The sequence below is a fragment of the Diadema antillarum genome, unplaced genomic scaffold (genome assembly GCF_040938485.1).
Source record: "Diadema antillarum isolate AM-2024a unplaced genomic scaffold, OU_Dant_1.0 seq00000732_RagTag, whole genome shotgun sequence".
NCBI classification, from domain to species: domain Eukaryota; kingdom Metazoa; phylum Echinodermata; class Echinoidea; order Diadematoida; family Diadematidae; genus Diadema; species Diadema antillarum.
The window spans coordinates 2276938-2295405 of NW_027271633.1; the positions used below are offsets into that span (position 1 = coordinate 2276938).

The 18468-nt window shown below is 38.9% G+C and overlaps 1 protein-coding gene across 1 annotated transcript; it reads left to right on the top strand.

Moving 5' to 3' along the window:
• Window positions 1-4223: 4223 nt before the first annotated feature.
• LOC139738279 (serum paraoxonase/arylesterase 2-like) lies at window positions 4224-15083 on the top strand. Its single transcript, XM_071648925.1, has 9 exons — window positions 4224-4449; window positions 5982-6052; window positions 6530-6585; window positions 7528-7699; window positions 8098-8221; window positions 10803-11003; window positions 12337-12421; window positions 13393-13533; window positions 14904-15083. Exons 1-9 carry the CDS (start codon window positions 4385-4387, stop codon window positions 15081-15083), a joined length of 1095 nt encoding a protein of 364 aa, XP_071505026.1. The 5' UTR covers window positions 4224-4384.
• The last annotated feature ends 3385 nt before the right edge of the window (window positions 15084-18468 follow it).

Sequence of the window (18468 nt, forward strand, 5' to 3'; positions counted from 1 at the left end):
CGCTACAAGTGTATTTTTGGCATGCGCGCAGCCATACTGGGTGTATCATCCGACCCCCCCTCCACACTCCCCCACCCCTCTCCCTACATTAGCACGCGCGAAAAGCCACTGTAATTGCTCTCCCAAAACCAAACAAACCAGTTGATGACCCCAAGAGCTACAGACCAATCTCCCTTCTGTGCGTCCCTTACAAGCTTCTGGAACGTCTCCTTCTGGCGAGGATAGAACCTGTGATTGACCCACAATTACCAGATGAACAAGCGGGCTTCCGCCATGGTCGGAGTACAGTCCACCAAATTGTCAAGCTGACCAATGACATCGAAGACAGCTTTGAGAAGAATCACAAAGCTGGCGCCATCTTTGTCGACCTCACTGCAGCCTACGACACTGTGTGGCACCAGGGTCTGACTCTGAAGTTATTAAAGACAATCCCTGATCACCACATGGTGAGGTTCCTCTGCAACATTCTAGCCAACAGGAGGTTCGTTCTGAAGACTAGTGATGGACAGTCCAGCAGACCACGCCAACTGCGGAATGGAGTTCCTCAAGGCTCTGTACTATCCCCCTTGCTCTTCAACATATACATCAGTGACATCCCCTTCACAACCTCACGACAGTATGGCTATGCAGATGACCTTGCCCTTCTTCACTCTGACAGAGCCTGGTCAAATGTAGAGAATACCCTCACTGCAGATATGTCGCAAATCGCGAAGTACTTCAGGATCTGGAGACTCAAGATTAGCATGTCCAAGACAACGGTAACAGCCTTCCACCTGAACACCAAGGAGGCTAATCGGCAACTCAGTGTCATTCTTGATGGAACACCTCTTCCATACAATGCTACACCAACCTACCTTGGAGTGAAGTTGGAAAGGCAGCTGACCTACAAGGAACAACTCAAGGCTATAAGTGCAAAAGTGTCTTCAAGGAACAACCTCCTTCACCGACTTGCAGGCTCAAAATGGGGTGCCAGTGCAACCACTCTCCGCACTAGTGCGCTAGCACTGGTATACAGTGCCGCGGAATACGCCTCCCCTGCGTGGTGTAGGAGCTCTCACACCAAGAAACTTGACTCAGTTCTGAATGACACCATGAGATTAATAACAGGATGTCTCCGGCCTACACCAACAGAATTCCTACCTGTTCTCTCAGGCATCGCTCCTGCCCCCATGCGCCGAGAACATCACACACATAGGCTGGTAACCAAGGCCTCCAGCAGCCCGGACGACCTCCTCCACGACGTAGTTGAGGGCTCTGTAACTCTGGGTCAGCGGCATCAGCGACTGAAGTCTCGCCGCCCTTTCTCCCGCCATGCAGCAACGCTGAGAGGATCAGACTTCGACATCTGTCAGACATGGAGAACAAGCTGGGAACTTGACACCCAACGACCTGCCCAACTCGTTGTCACGCCCGATACATCTGTCCCCCCAGGAGCAAACCTCCCAAGGAGTGAGTGGGTGTCTCTAAATCGGATTCGAACGGGAGTTGGGCGTTTCAATGCAGCCATGCATCGTTGGGGGCTACGCCCGTCAGCAGCTTGCCAGTGTGGTGCACCAGAACAGACTGCTCAACACATCTTGAGTGAGTGCCCTGATTTCCGACCTCCTGACAACATGGACCTGACACACCCTACTCCACAGACTGTAATTTGGCTACAACAACTGAAGGACATTACTTAGATGCTGCTGCCTCATAAGCAAGAAGAAGAAGCACGCGCGCAGAATGAAAAACTGCTTTAGCCAATGGGCGTCTCGTACTGAGTGCGCGAATGCTTGCTAGTGCGCGAACCTTTGTTACAAGTGCGTGATAAACATGTTGCCCGGGGGTGGGGGAGAGCAGGGGGGGGGGGGGGGGTCGGCTGATACACACCATGGCTGCGCCCTGTGCCGTAAAATGTCTGCTGCCCTCAACGAACCCGAATCGGTCAATAGACTATGGTTTGTTTTCACTCCAACGCTATCCATGACCCCGTGACACGCAAAATACCCGGATGTCCGACCATGAGCATAGACCTTATGCATATGACGTCACACGGTCTTACCCAGTGCCGTATATTTACACACAACATCGGTGTTTCTTTTACTGTCTTTTCTATTGCATGTAATCCACAGCCCTAGATCGGGAAATTTAAGCTTGTATAGCAAAATCGACATTTGAGGTATGCATTGCACTCACCAGGTTAATGATATATCCAACATTTTGGCACAATTTTCATGAAAAAAGATGGAACTACCAGCTGTCGTAACAGCTCATCAACCTACGATTCCGTTAGCCAATCACATGCGAGGTAGATTTCTACGTGTTTTTTACTGAAACACGTACCTCGCATGTGATTGGCTAATGAAATTCAAAATGGCGACATACATCCAGCGAACGGCGATGTTGCGCTATGGATAGAAATTTCTGCGATATAACCTAGGAATTCTCTAGTTACTGTGAGTATTTCGATCGCACAATGTGAGAAAATTACCCAAATATTGCTGCATAATGTGTCATGTCATGTCAAACTTGTTTGATGGTAAAAAAAAAAAACTGCCACTGGCCTGGGGACTAGCGGCGAGTGAGGCGATCGCCGCTAGCGCGCGTAAGAAAAGCACATAGCTAGCTGCACGCGTGCATTGTCAAGGACTTCGCTTGCCCTCTAAGATGGCGTCGCGAGAGGTTGTCAAGCGAGTGATGACATCCAGTCAATGCATAAGGTCTATATAAGTTGTCAGTAATGTGAATATGGATATCCGCTGTTTTATTGCAGCCCTCTACGCAGAATATGGTAATATCAACGAGAAATTTATGCAAGCCAATCTAGTTCTTTAAAAAAGTGAACAAGGAACATTGAGAAATGATAATTAGTCAACCGTCGACGCTTCCCACTACGTTGAGTACAAACTGTTTTGCGAGAGTCGCGGCTTTCATGGCGGAATCGGGAGCCGTTCCACTCCGCAACAGACGTCGGGAACAGCCGTACAGTGCTCTTTGTGGCCCATGGAGTGTAGAATAGATAACCACGCACACCCACCCACATGCACACACACAAACACACATACACACAGGATAATGTCGTAAATGCAATTTGATATCGACATGTACCGTTAATGCACCAGTTTTCGACAGGACCCAGATTTCGACACCCAGCAGATAATTCTTATTAAATCTTATACTCAATACAAACGTCTGACTTCCACAATCAACCAAGTTATCAATCACATTTCTAGTCTTATATAAACACCGTTTGTCACTTGTCATCATAATCCGACGGTAGAATATTTAGGAGAAAAGCAACAAAGTGTCAGCAGAAATTTTGATGTCGGACATTTTCAGGGGTTCAAACAATATGACGCATTTTGTATGCATCGCCGTAAAATGAAATTCACCCATGCCGGTTATCTTACTTTAGTATCAGTTTGTTTGCCAAATCCTGATGTTTGATTTCATAATCGTCTTTAGGCTGAATTCGTGATAAATGAGCAAACTTGTAGAAAGAGTTGGCTTTGAGAATGTGGCACCAGATTTCGACATTCCCATAATAAGACACGTTATAGAGCAAACAACAAGTTCTTGCGCCGGTACTTTGCTGGTTTGCGTCCACAATGCAGTGTACGCATACTGTACGCGCCATGTGATTTATGCGTGATGCGCGCTGTGGTTGTGTCGAAAAATGATGCTGGGTGTCGAAATCTGATGCCAGCGACGGCGTGACGGAAATCGCTAAAATTGAACACGAGTGCATTCAAATTGGAATTCGTTCAAGGCATATTATTATTGGCCTTTGTAGCTCAACTTCATATCGAAATTCCGAGGTAAAACGGTACAGTATTGATGGTAAACAAGGAAATGTGCTAAAGTGTCGAAAACCGGTACCCTTACTGTACTCTTCACAATTTGTAAAGCGTGCTGTAATGTTTTGTTGGCGTGTTGAAAATCATCGCTCTTTGTTGGCTCAAATTACAAGCGAAGTGCGGAGAGGGCATGTCAAATACGTGAACTTGTTCTGAACCTGGCCTTCAATGAGATGTACATAATAGACTCCTACACTCAGTCGCTCTCCGATCTTTAGGCCCTATGTTTGCAGGAAACGTTATTCACGTATCGTTTGCCTTTAACCCCAGTTCGCTTCAGAGATACTTTTTGCTATTTCTTTTTTTTTTTTTTTTTTTTTGCCTAGTTGTACCTGGCCTGTACTGGAACAGGAACGAGAGAGTACAAGCCTGAGCCTTCTAATTCTATAGTGCTGGGCTGTCTTACAGCAGAACATAACGGTTGTGACCCGCATTTATCGTTGCAGACCTTGGTTGGCGTGTACGTGTGTACGGGAGCATCGCCATAGTACAAACTGCACGTATACTCGCTTGGAAACCAGCACAATTTCAAATTATGTTGTAACATAATGTGGGTGAAGGTCATTGTCGTTCTACTTGTTGCCTTTTCCACTCGCTATGTGTTCAACCTGGTGTGAGTATTAGAAACAGAGAATTTTTCCCTTCCTTTTTCCGTAGTTTTGAACTGTGACATACAGTATGCCAAAAGAGTAAAACCTCTGTGAAACTGTTAAGGAATCAAATCTGCGAGAATTTTCAAGGTTGAAGGGCACAGACTACACAAGAAGAAGAATAAGAATAAGAAGATGATGATGATGGTGATGATGACGAGGAGGAGAAAGCCAAGAAGAGGAAGAAGGAAACGACTTCTTATTAACTGTCGTTAAATTTAGAAGTTCTCGTTGTTTTTGTTTTTGTTTTCTTCTTCTCCTTCTTTTTCTGACTATATATAGGCCCTTAAACTATCGCAGAGTCGGCTATGTGTCGAATCTGGGACATTATACATCAAGCCCACTTTATTAAAGTGTAATTTTTGACCATGTTCAATTTGCCTTTATTGATAACATTAAATAAACAAGTTTGAAGAGGTTTCATCACAATCACACTTCGAGCTGGTAGAATGACAAATTCCACTATGCTCCTTTACGAGACAATTCATATAGTTTTTGATGTAATGTATTTATGAGCAGCCAATTATTTGTATTGTATCTATACTTGGGGGGAAAATGGCAATCTACGACTTTATATTAAAGGGAGACGAAAGAGAATCGAGAAATGATCAAGATTTAATTAGTGAACAGAGAATGCCTCTCCCAACAGAGGGATTGGTTGGTAAACTATAGCGTCATAATTTAATCGCTTGAGTCATTAAGAAAATTGATGAACACTGACCCACAAATGGACGGGTTCATTATGATCTATCTATTAAAGGACAATTTCACCTTCATAGACATGTGGGTTGAGTGAATGCAGCAATATTAGTAGAACACATTAGTGAGAGTTTGAGCAAAATCGGACAATCCGTTAAAATGTTATGAATTTTTGAAGCTTCTGCTCAGTCACGGCTGGATGAAAAGACTACTGTAGCTTGTGATGACACATGAGTACAACGATATAAAGCAAGAATAAAGAAAATTCAACATATTTCCATTTTTCTCGCATAACAAAAGAACACTCGACTTCTCTCTTTCAGAAGGCAGGGGAATAATATTACCTTTAACATACATCAGTAGCAAGTCAAAGAAACGTGCACTTTATTCAAAAGGTAAAGTTTTGTGAAATTCTCATTTTATTTTCCTTATATAGTTGTACGCATGTGACATCATACACAGTAGCAGTCTTCTCTTCCAGCAGTGACTGTGCATATACTTAAAATATTCATAACTTTTGAACATGCAGATTGTCCAATTTTCCTCAAACTTTCACTGATGTGTTCTACTAATATTGCTGCACTCTCTCAATCCTTATGTATATGAAGGTGGACTTGTCCTTTAACGGGAAACTGGCACATCCTCAGATTCACACACACACACACACACACACACACAGCTGACACACTCACACGCCCGTGTCTCATAAATACGTTAAACTCGAAGTTGATATCATTCACGGTCACCTTCTAACGTCTTTGGCTCAAAGACGCTTTTTCCTCACTCTTTTCCGCAGGAAAATCATGGGATACCACAAGACAATTTACAATCACGCCCCAGGAAGATGTCAATTTGTGCCAGGGATCAGTAAGTCATCTTGGTTTCATAATTACTGTGTAATTTGTATTGTCTGTAATCCTAAAAATCAATACAACATACAAATACACCAAAAAAAGTCATCTTGGTTTTATGATTCCAATATAAATCACGCCATATGATAAAAGCTTATCTGTCCTCAGTATTTTAAAATCTGCGATTGTGGTTGTTATTCATGGCCGGAAGAAAGCCTAACCCGAGCTGACGAGCATTTTTGTCTTCAGATAATATAAAGTTTATTGTCAAGGCATGCATAAAATTGAAACTAATAGATATGTTTGTAAGCCTGTGTTTTATTTCGTCTTTTTTTTTCGTATGTTACTCCTGCCAATCTCTAACATGGAGAGAAATTTACGCAAAAGAATATTCAAAACGTTTTCGTATTGGGTTACTCAGTGTCTATCTTGTTCTTTTAATTTATTTGTTGTGTTCGTTTAATCGTTTTCTTTAATGTTATTTTCACTTCAGGTGTTGGCTCAGAAGACTTAGAAGTTTTGTCGGATGGAATCGTGCTTATATCAGCCGTAAGTTAATATTAAAAACACTTTAAGTACATGCTTGTATAACAATGTGTGTGTGTATTTATGTATCAAAGTAATGAATAGTGTTGTGCCGGCTTTACTTTGAAATCTCGGAGAAAATCTTAGACTTGTCCGCTGCTTTACTTATCAATGTGTCTGCAGAGTGGCCAAACTAAAACAACAATGACCAAATTTAGTGCAACCTTTCCAATTATTTTCTTCTCACTTACTTACTTACTCTCTCACTTATTTATTTACTTACTCACTTACACTACTTACTTAATCAATTAATTTCTTAATTACTTACTTATTTTAATACAGCCTGTACTGTCCGTTATGCAAATCGGCATGTAGGGCAGCAACGAAGATTATGCACCACTGCCTGTCCTGTGTAAGACTAGTCACAATAACGATTCTAATAATATTGATAATATTGGTTTGATATGACTCGATTTAATGTTTCTGCATGGTAACATAAATTTACATAACATTATAAACGTGACAATTGGACATCTAGTTGAATATCAAGTTACACATTCAACTGTAGAATCAACACCGCACGGCTTCTGTCGCGTTTTTGCAGCGACTGGGCTGTGTATAGTTAATTCTAACATTGAAGACATGAAATGAAAGGCATTAGAATTGGGGGGGGGGGAATATATGGTGGGATGGGACTCCTATTCAATATAGGTTTGCGATAACAGATGTATTTGTCGATTCTTTGCTTAGAGAGAGAAGGGGAACCAGTACACAGCTTTGGACAATAGAGGAGATGTGGAAAATGGGTCACCATACAAACTGGAGGGGTGAAAAAGACAAACAAAGAAAGAACAGACAAGGAGAAAATAAAGGTGGACATTATTATAAGTAATTATTTTGTGTTTATGGTGCATAGATCCGTGTTTCCCTACTTCAAAAGGAAACACGCATTTTCCCATCTTATAGGGGTGCCTGCTACCAAAAGATCGCGTTGACGGTGCACCTGCCGGACACATGTACGCTTACGACATCAGCCGTCACGACGACGGGGCCAAAGAGCTGTCGATTAAGGGCGACTACGATGTCGCCACTCGGCTACATCCTCACGGAATCAGTGCTTACGAAGACTCGAAATCGGGTGAGTTTTTGCAGCTTCCCTTGTTTAAAGAAAGTGTCACAAACGAAAGTGTCGTGGGAAATGAAGCAGAAAGCCAAATTCCTAATTTCGTTCTTTTACAACACCTAACTCGAATATATACAAAATACATACATTTATAGTATCGTAACTTGCCAGCCCTGTTGTAAACTCGTATGAGTGAGATGGAAAACAAAAGTAGTGTCTGGTTTTTGTTAATGTAGAATCATTGATTAATGGCTGACATGAATATCTAGCCCAAATCAAGTGTTTTCCTATGAAAACAGTAGTATACTTTTGTGTTCGTTCTGTAGGATTATTTTCTTTTCATTCCTTTATATTCTTTTCTAGCGTTAGTTTGAAAATGTCAAAGTTTATCACATTATTCCTGATATATATAGGCAAAACATTTGTATTTGTCATCAACCACCTCGTCGGGTACGATGCCGTCGACATCTTCGAATTCCATCGCAGTTCGATGTCGTTGTCTTTCGTGAAGTCCAGGCGAGATCCTCTAATGATAAGGTGAAATTCATACATATACGGTGTTGTAAATATATATTTTGTAATCATCTGCCCCTTTTCAATGTCGATATTATTCCTTCCTATGTCTGTGATACAAAATGTTATCACGGAGTGCTCTTTTTCCTTTTCTTTGTAAGATACATCGTCATTTTTACCATCCCGTAATAATTCAATAATCCACATTTTGCAGCTGATTGAGAAATTACCCTTCATCGACGTAAATAAGAACCGATAAGTCTAGTATTTTAGTGGTAGCCATGATTTAAAGAGATATTTCACGAGCATCATGCAGTGTTTTTGTGAATAAATCTCAATAAAAAGAATAATCAAGCAATAATTATCCATATATAAAAGACGCAGTACTCGCTGCTATAAGAACCAGCAGTGGTTGTCGGGCGAAAGCTCGGTAGTCTATTGCATAAGGCACTTGTCTATCATAATCAGGAGATCCTTGGGTTCGAGTAAAATCCGAGTATTTTAGCTCATGATTTGTTATCATAGCTTCTCCTAAAGCACTGAAAATATCGGCGCTTATTTACGTCGATGAAAGGTAATTGTCTATCAGTTGCAACGAAAACAACTCGAGAAGAACACCAACATTTGTAGGATCTATACCCCCTAGTCTTAAACCAAAACAAGAAAAAAAAGGGAAAGTGAATGTGAATCTTTACAGCCTTACGAGACCAAAGCCTTCCTCACTTAAAAGTATGCAGAGGGATTCATGTCAGTACTCTTTATATTAAAGAAACGAATAACTGATTGTATAGTGTATATAAAAGCAGATATCTATTAGGATCCATATACACTTATAGCAATGGATGTAATATGTACACAGGAAAAGGACCCGTGTGCGTAATGTCTGTCGAGATCCGATAAACCTTCACCCTTTGCACGGAAACGTCGTCGTATTGTTGATCTTGTACTTTATCCATCTTAAATAACTTTAGTATTTCAAAACAACCTTACAATGACAGTTGAGTCAGGCAGGCCTTTGACATAACCGTACTTCTCGGATATGTCGAGATTTAAAAAGCCTCTCTTTTTTTCGTTTTAATGAAAGAATTGTCATTTTCATTGTCTATTAGGTTTTTCCGTGTCCCTGGAAAAAAAGAAGCATACGTAATGTTCTTTGGTTATCAATCATACATCGTTATCGTTCTTGATTACCTTGGTCAAAAATAGTGAAGCAAAAAGGATTTACAATGATACTTTTTCCATTACCAAATTTACGTGCTGTTTCGACAAGGATGTCTTAGAAAAACTGGTATGTCTCTAATGATATAGCTGATAATTATCGTTCTTGATTACCTTGGTTAAAAATGGTAAAGCAAAATTATTTTCAGTGATACTTTTTCCATTACCAAATTTACATGCTGTTTTGACAAGAATGTCTAGGAAAAATTGGCATATCTTTGTTGATATAGCTGATCAAAAGCAGTTACTTTAAAAAGTATAACAATGACGAACATCTCAACGATATCCTTTGAGGGCAAAGGACATTTGTGACCGTCACAAAAACCAATAAAATGTTGCACGTCCTGCTCACCTTGTAGATGATATCATCTGAAAGAGACATTCTTCTTTCATATTATTCTAAATTTTAGGATCATAAAACGCATTGGAAAATGTGTTTTTATACAGTTTTTCTTAAACTTTATTTTAGAATAGTGTGATAATAATAGGTAGGTTTTAGAGACAACTTTATAATTCTTTTTTAAAAATCCTTCACACACACACACACACACTTCATTTTCAACTCTAACAACTTTTGGAAAGAAAATTAATGTCACTGCTTTGAATGTTGGTATTAATTATGGATGGAATATGTTTAATGAGCATGCTTAATTTCAATTTAATCTGATAATCACTTCGTTAGCGTTTCAAAACCTATCTTCTTTTTGATAGGTTAGGAGAGACTATTTGAAATGAGTAATATACCATTTTAAAGCCTCAAGTCTACGCTTTCAGAATCTGATCTTACTTAAAAATCCATCACTGTCCATATATGGAGTTATTTGTTGGTTTTGGATGTAGAGTCATTTTTGTATCATGTGGATTTTTTTCCCGCTATATTAGCGTCGTTAATCAGTATCAATTTTTCTTCTTTTGTTTCCTCTTATAGAACACAATGTTTTTTGTTGACTATAATATTGGTAACCATGGTAACGCTACGTGGCTAAGACACGTCTATCATTGCTAAATCTGGTCAACACTAGATGACGTGTAAACATTATTAGCAAGCATCAAATTTAAACTCAAAATAGTCTGCTCTATCTTAAAAGAAAAAATAAATGATGATAAATAAAGAATAAAAATGGCAAACCTTCTGTTAGGACAATAAATTCTAAGTCACATGTATCCTGAAAAAAATGACTACATTCAGACACAAAAAAAAAACATATTTTGTTGTTTATTGTAAGAATGGTAGTACTAAAAAGAGGAACATATTAAATACTAGCTGAAAAAAGCACTTGATCAACATTCGCTACACCAAGACAATGTCTCTTAATCGTATTTTATTTACCGCATTCATGCACTGTTTTCATATTCCATCATTTCATTTTCGGGGGAAAAAAATCAGCTTGAATAATCTCGTGGCGATAGGCCCAGACTCGTTTTACGTCACGAATGAGGCGAACAGTTTGCATGAGATCTGGAGATTGGCCAAAGTTTTCCTGCTGGTCAAGACCGGCTGTGTTCTCTTCTGTGACGTCACTTCCTGCCGACAGGTGTCCGAGGAGTTGCTTGAACCGAACGGAATTGACCTGTCTCCTGACGGAAGGTGCATATGAATATTTGTTATGTTATATTTGATATATACCGTAATTATCATGTCATGACGCTCTTGTTCCCATGAAGGACACCATTTCATTACATTTCATTCTATTTCATTTCCGACGAAAGCATAGAATATGACATTTGCATATGAAATAAAGTAAAGAAAAACGTGACTTGTGCATCTTCAAATGAGATTTAAGTGCACGTCAATTTTTTTTTCAATGAAACAAAACATAATTTCACATAAAGAAATGCATGGGCAAACTGTAACTCCATCCTAACAGAGAAAAAATTCGGAAATGGAAGGGACTGCTAAAAAGCCTAGTTTGTAGACTGCTGGCCCCTAGGTGAATACTCTTCATGCGTCCGTTGTGCAAAAAGTAATGCTTTTTCCACGAGCATTTTATAGGTCTGGATTAATGTTGCAAATTACAAAATATAACTAAATAGAATGTAACATTCATTTAAATCCGAAGCAAAGTAACGTCCCACCTGTAGTATTAAACTTACGGATCACCCAAGGTGCTTCGTCTTCTTTTATAACATGGATCAAATTTGATGTTGGGACGACAAGAAGTGTTCACATTTTACTGATAAAATGTTTGTAAACTGCATAATTATGATGATTGTAATAATTATTTTGTTTTGTACGCCATAACACCACGCAATACTGTGATAACTGGAGATAAATATTCAGATAAAGAAACGTTATTTTTATTCCGGTCTGCCAGAGTCTTTCGATATATATCTTATATTACCACAGATACGGCTGTCTGAGTTTATGGAAACACCGAGCTGCTGTTACCACGCAGCTTTATCAACAAGTTTTTCTGTAAATGGAAACGAACACAGGATTTGCGATTGCCCTGTTGCATGGGCCAATGCCCACGCAGCTATGATGTTCCAAACGTACGAGTAAAACGGATTCGTACGATGTATAATGCTGAAAATGATCGGCTTAATGTCAGCATATAGCTCGTATGTTGTTTCGGATGTTACTCCCGGCTGGTTCCACCTACCACCTACTACATACGAATTCTTCAAAGACAAAGTTTGCTTGCCATCAATAGCAGCGACAAATTGCGTGTAAAATGATACTTGTGATCGTCAGTTACCTACGACATTTCAGGGGATAGCAGCAATCAGCACGTCGTGCAACAGCGCCCTCTTGAGTCCTGGGTCTCTGTGCCTCTAACTTTTCATTAGTGTGATCTCACGAAAGGACTTCTCTGTCTCCTATCGCAGAGATTAAATGAAACGGTCAGAGTTGACAATTTGTCAACTCAAAGTTTGCCAAGTAAGATTTTTAGCACTTGTAATATTTTTGTTCTTCTCAGGTATCTCTACGTCGATCTACTGTTTGACAGGAAAGTTCAAGTATACGAAAGAAATAAGGAGGACAACAGTCTCAAAGAGAACCAGGTAAGTCAAGGTTTGTTTGTTTGTTGTTGTTGTTTTGTTTTGTTTTTTGTTTTTGTTTTTTTTTGTTTTTTTTTGTTTTGGTCTGCAAGGAAATTCCTTTCAAATCGTTCAATTCGTGAGCACGAGAAGGCACTTTTTCACAAAACCATAGAGATTTATGTAAACCTCGTATGTCATGTTTGTATCAAGCTGACATGGCATCGATAAGACGTATGAGCAACCGAGGAGCACGTACGAAGCTTTCGAGTTTACCAATAGCAATCAGCAAGTTTATCTTTGTTGCGCGGGTGCATTGCTGTTTTCGAGGCCTCGTGGGTTTTGTACCAGGCCTGCGTAGAATGGAAGCCCATTACATTCTTCGTCAAATTATATTTCTTTCTTCCACGGCGTGTTAGATGAAGGCTGAGTTGATTGCCAACTCCCAACATCCTCCATCATCAACGTTTCAAAATTAAGTATATGAATATAAGAACGACCCAAGTCCATGGAAGACCATTTCGACTAAACTAAAAAAAAATTCATATCTTTTTTGTTTGTCCAATAATATTCTATTTAACTGTGATGGGAAGGCAACATTGTATATGCAAATTAGAACATATATTATTATGACAATTAACATTAACATTAATTGTGGAGAGGCCATTTTGTGTGGTGGACTTGGGTCGTTCTTTGATTCATATGGACTTGGGTCATTCTTTGATTCATATCCATGATATTCTGCTATAGAGATGAGGGAAGGACGAGAGAGGGCGCTATAATATGAATGTAAGAATGACCCAAGTCCTTCATTCTTACATTCATATAAGATTTAACTCATTTATTTCAGGCACTTCCGGGGGTAATTAGGATTTATCATTTATACACAAGATGAGTCCATGCATAAGCTACAATTTCCCATGTCAAACTGAATTTGGCAAAAAATTGGACTTGGGTCGTTCTTATATTCATATACTCAATTACCTCCGATGCAGGCAATCCAGTCCATAGATCTGTGGTCATTGCCGGACAACATTTACGTGAACGCGGACGGTGATCTCTGGATTGGGTGCATACCGGTGGGCCACACCGCTATGACGTACATGGACCACTCTGAGATTCGGGTACCTTCTCAGGTACTGATGCGATCTCTCTCGTTCATTTCCTATTGCTCTACCATAGTGGAGATTCGAGGATGTGAAAGGAGAGATAGATATATATATAGTGTATAGAGAGATGGGAGGGGCGTGTGCATGTGTATGACTTTAGTATTGCTATTCAATAAAAGAACAATAACGCATGCACACATGTTTAAAACAATACTCACGCGAGCAAACTACGTACATTATATAAAAAAAAAACATGTTTATAAAGAGAAATAGAGACAATATCACATAGATTTATTCAACCAGATACTTCATAAAGACTCGAGAGAGAGAAATTAGCGACAACCGAGTTTGCATTCGGCGTATAATATTCAACATGCACGTTTAAGAGGGTAGATCACAATCCATCTTCTGAACTATTTGGAGAACGATATTGGCGTCAACAAAGGCAACGATCATGCCATGGTCTTTTTCGAAATGGAAAAGGAATATCATGAACTAGACAGAAAACTCTTGCATGTTGAAGAAAAAGAAAAAAAATATATATATAGGGCCTAAAAACTCTAAAGGCCCATGATATACATTTATACGTATAGCTGCCATATTTATGTATAAACACACTCGAAATGTATTACCATTTTTTCATAATGCCCTAGTAACCAATGACCATATTCACTCATACCCTGCCCGTCGTTCCCATGATTTTCATTTAAGTAATCCAAAGCTTTTACTTGCTCAAAAGTCGATCAGACATCACGGTCCGGATACATGGAACACTCTTCCTGAGGAGTTGAGACAGTGTGCCTCCTTGTTTTCATTTAAAGCAAACTTAAAGAAGCGCATTTTATTACAGTATACTTCAAATACGAACTAAAAACAAATAATTTATATGACTAATGTTGGTCTCCCGATAGCAACATCGCATATCGTTCCCTCTTCCAGCAAACTAATTCTATTATTCTAAATTCCAACCTATCTGCCCTTGTGCACTTTCAAGCACTTGCACGCACATTCACCACCATCACCCATCAGAGTTTATTTTCCCCTGCTATCTTCGCAGCAGAATTTGTATTGTTACAAATCTAGTACGTCCCTACCTTTTCCTCGGGCAGGCCATCTTTTCAAGCAATGCTTACAATGGCGGCCCTCTGCATAATCGCTTCTTAACTGCAATTGTTATTGTAATCCCTGCTGCATAGACATGCATACTGTATATTATATCATTAACTTCCTTTTATATCGTTGTTTATGCAAGTCAAACGACTCTGTTTCAACTTTACTTTGTATATTTCCCACATGTTCATGATTATGTAACTTTTGTATATTGATTTGCAGAAAATAAAGTATCTGTCAAACAAATATATAATTAATTGGTGTTTAAATCCATTACTCTTTAACAGGTTCTTCGCGTGAAACTTGGCTCAAAGGACGCCCCCTATCGGGACTACGCCCTAAACGAAGTGTACAGCGAGGACGGGAGTAACCTCACCATGTCTACAGTAGCTGTGCGCCACGGGAATGTCTTGCTCATCGGGTCATTGCACGAACGCATGATGAGATGCACACTGGACGCGCTGTGACGTAACATGTTCATGACTGATGACCGATGTCCGCATTGTTGTACCCCCCCCCCCCCCTCCCGACATTCCGAGACAAAAAAATTAAATTTTGGGGTTTGGGAAGGGTCAAAGTAGCTTGGGTTATATAGGGTTATAAAGAATTATATATCTGTAATTGTGTCATACTTTATATTTGTAGGGTGTTCTTTGTATTCACTGTACCTGTCATAGACATAATTATGTAATTGTGATGCGAGATGTGTTTGTATTGTCAGGATTATTTTAGTACAATACAATGTATCTAATGTCAATGGAAGCCAAATTTCTATGTCTGACATAGACCAATAAAGATGAATGAATGAATGAATGAATGAATGAATGAATGAATGAATGAATGAATGAACGAACGAACGAACGAACGAATGAATGAATGAATGAATGAATGAACGAATGAATGAATGGATGAGTGGATGGACGAATGAATGAATGAATGAATGAATTTGTTTTGTTTTTCTCTCTCTTTCTCTTTACAAGAGAGGTTGCCTGTGTTTGTTTGTCCGTCTGTTTGTTTGTTTGTTTGTTTGTTTGTTTATTTGTATAGGACTGTATGTGTTGTGCACCGTTTATGTCCAGCTAATTGCCTTTTGATGTTATTTAGTCTTTTTTGTCCACGAGGAGACTGCAAAATACAAGCTTAGCTTTTTAGCATGTCTCCTCCATTTCCTGCATTTTTAGTTTCAATTCAATATTCTCTTGCTTTTTTTCATGCGTAGTATTGTTAACTTCACGTATTTTTCTTTGTTACGACATTATATTGATGTTGTGTTATTTTGTGTATGAAAATGTTGTTGGAAATGAAATAAATGAAATGAAAAATGAAATGAAATGAATGAACGAAAAGAAAAGAAAAAAAAACATACCACCCTCACAGTTATTAGCTGTACCCTTGGGAATACTAGAAACATACACTGTACCTTACTCTTAACACATCGTCTCGTTAGGTCGTCTCTCTCTCGGTTACAGCTCGTTATTCCGAAGGTTTCTTATTCCGAAGGCTCTTTATTCCTAAGATTCGTCATTCCGAAGGTTCATTGTTCCGAATTTCATTTTCGGATTAACCAATCTTCGGAATGAACGAACCTTCGGAATAACGCCACAAATTCTCGGATTAACGAACCCTTTTTCATTTTCGGATTAACGAACCTGTAAGTGTAGGGAATTTGCGTGTTTCGGATTAACGACCCTTCGGAATAACGAACCTTCGGAATAACGAACAGCACCCTCTCTCTCTGCATGTGATCAACTCTGGGCTATTTTTTAATTTCCACATAGGCCTCCGGCGTCCTTGACATGCCCTCTTATCAATAAACTGGTGGTCGGAAAAGGGATCATGTGTGTATGTGTATATGTATTTTGCCCTCAAAATTGTATTTGTTTTTAAGTGTTTCCAGTAAAATTGTACATTATGTAATTTTCCTATTTTCCTCATAATTTGTCATCTACATCCGTATTCATTATTGTTTGTAATGAGTTTTGTTTTTCATTATTCCCTTAAGCACATTACATTCATGTGGAATTGGCGCATTATAAGTATAATAGTAAGTATTGTTGTTATCATTATCATCATCATCATCATCATTATCATCATCGTACGATTATCATAGTGTTTTCAAATTCACCGTTCTTGCAGAGAGTAGTTGTATTTGTTTTTGTTTTGTTTTGTTTTTCTTATTCATTAGAGAACTGTCCCACTTCGACATAGGGCAATATGTCGATCAATTATTCCAATCATCAATTGTGTAATGTTTGTTCTTGAATACAATACAAATGACATTGGAAAAGTTGAACAGTTACTATTTCGTCTTCTTTTTTTCAGAATTTTTCATTTTCAAATTTTGTGGTGGAATTTACATTACTGTAGCTGAGATAATAAAGTTTCAAGTTATAATTCTTTCTTTATTTCTTTCATGATAGCGCTTAATCCAATCACTTGACGCATCTTTACAAATTCACAAGACGACGGCTCACTATTGGAACTGATTATATCACTTCTGTCTGTATTTGTTTTGTTGTTGTTGATGTTGTTGTTTGTTTGTTTGTTAGTTTGTTTATGCCTTTTAAATAAATGCATTTTAGCGTCAAATCAATAAGCCTAATAATGGTTCCTTTCGATAGGAAATGGCCGGCAAAAACCTACATCACGATGACAGGATACTGAATCAGATGCAACGTTTGGATAATACAAACCCCATGACAGATACCTCAGGACCAGCATTAAGCATTGATAAAGGGTTTTACCACGACTGATATGTGTACCATTCTTTCTTCTTTTAAAAGTGACACGTAAACACGCTAACAGATTCATGGCAACAGTCTCTTTTCATTCAATCTGCCTGTATGACAAACATTACACAAACTAGGATATTGGTTGAATACATTGTTCTGCGAAACCCATCATCTATAAATTATATTCGATGATTAAAGAGGCTGCGCACGAAGCTGGTCATGACGTGAGCAGCTGTTGAATATTAAACCGAAGTAACAATTCAAGGGAAAAAAGAAACTGTTCGCAGTAGTAACTTTCGAGAATAATACCAGCAAAGATGTGAAAAACACCGGTACGTTTTTTGCCCTTTCTTTATTATAACTCAAGACCAATACGTTACATTCTACACACATTACAACTATGGATAGGCACCAGTTTGTGTGGGACTGAGGCAAACCCGAAACGGTAGCGAGTAGTGGTACTGTCAGACTATAAAAAGCTTGCCCATGTGACCGCCAGTATTATATAAGCAACATTAGCATATCTATACTCATGATAATTTCTGAAGCCTCTTCCAACAATATACACTTGAACAGTGTGAGACATAGACAACTCAACACTGTTGCCAGTACCTGTCTATGCGATATGAAACAGGAAATGCATATACAATGTAGTTGGAAGCCGGCGTCCCTTTAACATGTACATCACAGTCTAATCTCCACTTATTTTGACGTATTTATTTTTTTCATATCATTTCATTCCATTTATCAAGTTTTCATACAAATTATATAGTGTTGTATTTGTAACATACATCCTGAGTTTGATAAAAAAAAAGGTATATGATGATGATGATGATGATGATCTACAGCATTTGTATGGCGCCATATATCTGTTATAGAAACATTCAAAGGCGCAAACTCCTCCAAGACAGCTAGCAATTGAATGTCCGGTGAAAAATGTGAGTTTTGAGTGAGGCTTTGAAGTGATCCAGTTTGTCAATTTAACGGAGGAAAGATGGGAGGGAGTTCCATAGGCGAGGAGCAATAGAGGAAAATGCCCGGTCTCCGTATCCCTTGAGATGTGTGATGGGCTCATGGAGATTTATATCGTAATATTTTTTATTATAATTATTTTATTGTA

Coding starts and splice junctions, on each gene's coding strand:
- LOC139738279 (XM_071648925.1), top strand. CDS start 4,385: ATGTGGGTGAAGGTCATTGTCGTTCTACTTGTTGCCTTTTCCACTCGC. Junction 6,053..6,529: donor TCAATTTGTGCCAGGGATCA/GTAAGTCATCTT, acceptor TTTTCACTTCAG/GTGTTGGCTCAGAAGACTTA. Junction 13,534..14,903: donor AGATTCGGGTACCTTCTCAG/GTACTGATGCGA, acceptor ACTCTTTAACAG/GTTCTTCGCGTGAAACTTGG.